The sequence below is a fragment of the Propithecus coquereli genome, unplaced genomic scaffold, assembly GCF_000956105.1.
Source record: "Propithecus coquereli isolate 6110/MARCELLA unplaced genomic scaffold, Pcoq_1.0 Scaffold3, whole genome shotgun sequence".
In the NCBI taxonomy this organism is placed as follows: Eukaryota; Metazoa; Chordata; class Mammalia; order Primates; family Indriidae; genus Propithecus; species Propithecus coquereli.
In genome coordinates this window covers 3,461,309-3,466,220 of record NW_012148618.1, presented here as the reverse complement: position 1 = coordinate 3,466,220, position 4,912 = coordinate 3,461,309, and the positions used below count along the sequence as shown (strand labels likewise).

The 4,912-nt window shown below is 34.9% G+C and overlaps 1 protein-coding gene across 1 annotated transcript; it reads right to left on the bottom strand.

The window, feature by feature from the left end:
• Positions 1 to 319: 319 nt before the first annotated feature.
• LOC105814346 (olfactory receptor 4K1) lies at positions 320 to 1,705 on the bottom strand. Its single transcript, XM_012649274.1, has 2 exons — positions 697 to 1,705; positions 320 to 382 (listed from the first exon to the last, which is right to left on the bottom strand). Exon 1 carries the CDS (start codon positions 1,646 to 1,648, stop codon positions 701 to 703), a length of 948 nt encoding a protein of 315 aa, XP_012504728.1. The 5' UTR covers positions 1,649 to 1,705; the 3' UTR covers positions 320 to 382; positions 697 to 700.
• Positions 1,706 to 4,912: the final 3,207 nt, after the last annotated feature.

The following is a 4,912-nucleotide window of genomic DNA, read 5'->3' as shown; positions in this document are numbered from 1 at the left end:
GTTATTTTTCTACTATGTCAATATATGAAATAATGTTATAAATAAGTCGAGTGAAAATATCGGAAATTCAATTTGCTTGTACATCTTGACAGCAAGGTATAATATATGTATTCAATTAATATATGTATTTAATTGAAGAAAATCACGTTTACTAACATGAGCAAACATTTCAAGCACTTTAGGATTTCCAAGTCCTCCGTAAAAGTTTGTATTTTAGAGTTAAAACAATGAAAAAAATGGTTAAAATTATATTTAAATAGAACCAGAAACTAATTTTTGCAATTTCCTTTCATTTTGAACTCAATAACCCAGATCAATAGCAAATATGATTGGCATGATGCTGTCATCCATGGAGGGTCTTCATGCTAATTCAAGATTATGGCTCCCCCATTCTACTAAGTGAAGTATCACAGTAATGGAAAAACAGACACCACATGTACTCACCATCAAATTGGTACTAACTGATCAACACTTAAGTGCACATATAGTAATAACATTCATCGGGTGTCAAGCAGATGGGAGGGGGGAAGAGGGGATGGGCATATACACACCTAATGGGTGCCATGTGCACCATCTGTGGGATGGACATGCTTGAAGCTCTGACTTGGGTGGGGCAAAGGCGATATACGTAACCTAAACATTTATACCCCCATAATATGCTGAAATAAAAACAAAAAATAAAAAGAAGATTATAGCTCCCTCATGGTGATTCCCAGTTTTTCCAGGAGTTCACATGACGGCTTCTTAACTTCCACATGGCTGATTTAACATCTTCGTTCCTCAGGGAGTAGATGATGGGGTTCAACAGGGGTGTACAAACAATGTAAAAGACAGAAAGGAACTTATCCACAGACAGTCTGCTAAAAGGCCATATGTAGAAATAAATGCAAGGTCCAAAGAAAAGAATCACCACTGTGATGTGGGCAGTTAATGTAGAAAGTGCCTTGGATGACCCACTGGAGGACCTGTGCCGGACAGTGATCAAAATGATGGTGTAAGAAATAATTAAAGCCAGAAAACAGCTCAATGATATCAGGCCACTGTTAGTTAGGGTCATAATTTCCATTTCATATGTATCTACACAAGCCAGCTCTATCACCAGGGGAAGATCACAAAAGAAGCTATCTACCTCATTGGGACCACAGAATGGCAGATCCACTGTAAAAGCCAAGTGGCTCACAGAATGAAGAATACCCACAGCCCAGGAAATACACACAAAAATTATACATAGTCTCCGGTTCATAATTGTACTATAATGCAGGGGCTTACATATAGCTATACATCTGTCATATGCCATAGCTACAAGCAACATCATCTCACTTCCAACAAAACTGTGAAGAAGGAATATCTGAGCCATGCAACCCTCAAAGGAGATAGTCTTGTGCTCAAAAAAAAAGTCCACAAGCATCTTGGGAGTGGCAAAGTTAGACTGGCAGATGTCAATGAAAGAAAGGTTACTGAGCAAGAAGTACATCGGAGAGTTCAAATGAGAGTCAGAGGAAATGATGACAATAATTATGACATTGCCTAGCACTGATGTCACATAGACTATAGAGAAGATGGCAAAAAAGAAAAGCTGAAGTTCCCAAGAATTAGACAGTCCCAAAAGTATGAACTCAGACACCGTTGATTCATTTATGTGAGCCATGTATCCAATCTGCAGTTACCTAAATTAAAAAAAATCAGAACAATATCATAATGATTGATATTATAATACATCTAGTTTATACACAAAAGAAATATGATATACTTTCAATTGAGTCAATTTAATTTAATGAAATATATACGTACATGTAATCAATTGACTAATATTTAACACCCACAACTGCTATGGGAAGTTGGAGAAGTGTTAAAAAGAGGATGAGATATGAATCTTATCATAATTAGAAGTGAATGGTACATTAACACCATAAATATTAATAAAATTAAAGATTATGCCAAAGTGGTAAGACTTTTTAAAGGTTTGAAATTTCCTAGCCAAAAATGAAGGAAAAGGCTATTTCAGGCAGAAGGAATAACAGGAACAAAGACAGAAAGGTAAAAATATGAAAGACGTCCTATATTCAGGGACCTGTGAGTTGAGTGGCCTGGCTAGAGGAGATTGCATGCTAAGGAGGAATATAAGTTAAGCTGGGAACGGTAGATCAAGAGCAAACTGAGGATGCAATTAGATTTAAATGCAAGGCTAAATGAACTAGATTGATGTTCTTGAAATTGAGCATCATAATGTGCTTGGCAGTGTTTTAAGTTTAATAGAAACAATTTGCCATATTATGGAATGAAGGGGCATTGTTGACATTGAAAGTTTCTCTGAAGGTCAAGAACACTTTTTTCATTCTCAACAACGGTTAATCAAAGTTGACCTTCTGTCACATAAAGAACAATCGTTTATGAATAAGCCAATAACTACCGATGTGTTTTCACTCTCTTTCTTCAGACTCTGCCTTTTATTCTATACATGCTTGACACACAGTAATTTGTCAAAATCTCTAACACCTTTCAGAAACGTTCCTTTTGAAAATATTTCATGTAATTATATGTATTATTACATACAATCAAACACATAATATATTCTCAAGAGAAAAAAGTTAAGTAGTGTGTGAATTGCCTCTTAAACATTTTTTTGACATTTTGCTTAACATATGTGGCTACGTGGTCCCAGAAAAAACCGTATATGACCTTCCTGAAGTGATTCAGGCAACATTTTTAACTTTAGCTCTGTGTATCCAACAGTACATGATAGATATTTATCCTTACACTGATTGAAGCTCTGTACTCTATATTCTTCAGTGGTTTGTTAGGACCTGGTTATTTAGACATGACTAAAATAATAAATATTTAATATTTTAAAAGTAAAAACTATATAAGCAACCATAAACCAATTTTAAAAGTATTTACACTATTTACAAACTTTCTCTATGTAATTTTAACCTGGATGTTGAAGCACTAAATCCTACCCTTTCGGGTGCTTCCATGTTTGCATTTGCTTATGATTTCTAGTTTTAAGAATAATTCAAAAACTTAAGTTACTCAAGAATATAAACAGATCAATGAGGCATGAAGTGACCTAAGTACAAGCTTCCATCATGGGAGTAGTACCATCACCATGTGGAAGATGCAGGGCAATGCGCGTGCATCTAATCATGAGTTTACATGGGAAGAGGAGAGGAGGAGGCAAACAAACATTGGAAAGGAAAAATGCTCACTTCTAAGACTAAAAAAATTCCAAAAGAGCTACAGTTATGATTTTAAAAAGAGAAAATCTGGCACCACGAGGGACAGCCTGTAGCATTCAATCCATTGTGGAAACTTTATTAGATATTATGGTAATTTAATAAGAGGACATTGTAATTTCATAGGCTAACTTAGAATCATTTTTCTATTAAGGCCAGATGTGACTGAGTTTAGAAAACAGAACTGGATTATCTCTAAAGTTTCTAAAATTCTAAGTGCAAAGTAATTTATGTTATGGCAACATGTGGAATTTACAAAAATCACTCAGAATTCCTTAGAAAACCAACATAGAAACAAGAAGCTTCTCCATTAATGAATCATTCACTTTGTTATTGCCACTATACCTCAGAGATAGAAGTGTTTTCAGTTCCCAAAATACACCGTAAGAGAATTTCTCAGTTCTTGGTATAAGATCAATTTGGATACATAAGAGTTGATGTTACATTAATATTCATCTCTTAAATGTGTCAATAGAACTCTGAACCCTAAGCATGCATAATTTTTCTGGTCCTTATTTAACATATAATATTTGATTCCCTATAAGTCTAGAAGCAAAAAGAAATAAAGGACACCCTATTGACCATTACTCTACTTTGTATAGCTAATCCCCTCTTCATTAAAAGCAAATTTTGATAGTCAGTAAATATTTGTTAAACTAATGGCTAAATATTATAAATATTCTCTTTGAAAGCATAAAAGGGGCATAGAAAGATAATGGTTGTAACATATTTCCCTCTGTTTATCAGATTCTGGTCCTATTCCTATAAGATTGCCCAAAACCAGTGCAGTGGGAGAATCATACAGACAGAAAAGTGGAGAACAGGAATTTGCCTTTTCTAGATGGAATTTTCAATTTGGCTGAGACAATAATAACTTCCCCTTTGCTATCTTCTAGTTAATGATTTTGCATCTATAAGAGGATTTACCAGTTATTTCTCTAGTCCAACAATATGTTCAAAATTCATGTTTAATACTTACACTTTAAAAAATTTCTCTAAGTATTTCACTTCTTCCTTATTTTCTGCAAATCTGGTGTCTCCCACTTTGTTTCTAAGCTCTACACTTTCTGCTATGAGTCTTCATACTGAAGATTTTTTAATATGATCTTGACTTAGTGAATTTTAACTTGGTTCCCGGCACTACGCTGTGCAGAAGCAAGCCTCTCAGGTCCTGCCCTGAGGTAGTGGGGGCTCTGTTCCTCTTGCTCTCAACCACACAATTATAACACCATAAGGTAATGCGATATAAAGCCTTTGTCCTCATTCCGGGAAACTGATTTCATTGGTGGAGCAAAATATTACCCTTTAGAGATCTGAGGTCACCTTGCCATGGGAATAATTATGTTTTATAAAATAATTTTTCCAGTAATGGAAAAGTTTTTTGTTTTGTTTTGTTTACAAACTATTGGGTACATATGGAAGCAAAAGATAACTTGATTTTAACTGACTTTCAATCATCAAAATAATTTTTTGACCCCTAACATAGTGCTAATGAAACAATCACAGAATCTTACAAGTGATCACCTTATCTCAGGGTGGTTTCCTCCAGTCGCAAGGAGCCCCCTACTTCACAAAACAGTTTAATTCTGCTGGTAGAGTGCTCAGCTGGTTCTACCATCTTTAGTTTAAAGAATAAATCTATTTCTGCTTCAAGACGTTGTTTCTTCAAATATTTGAAG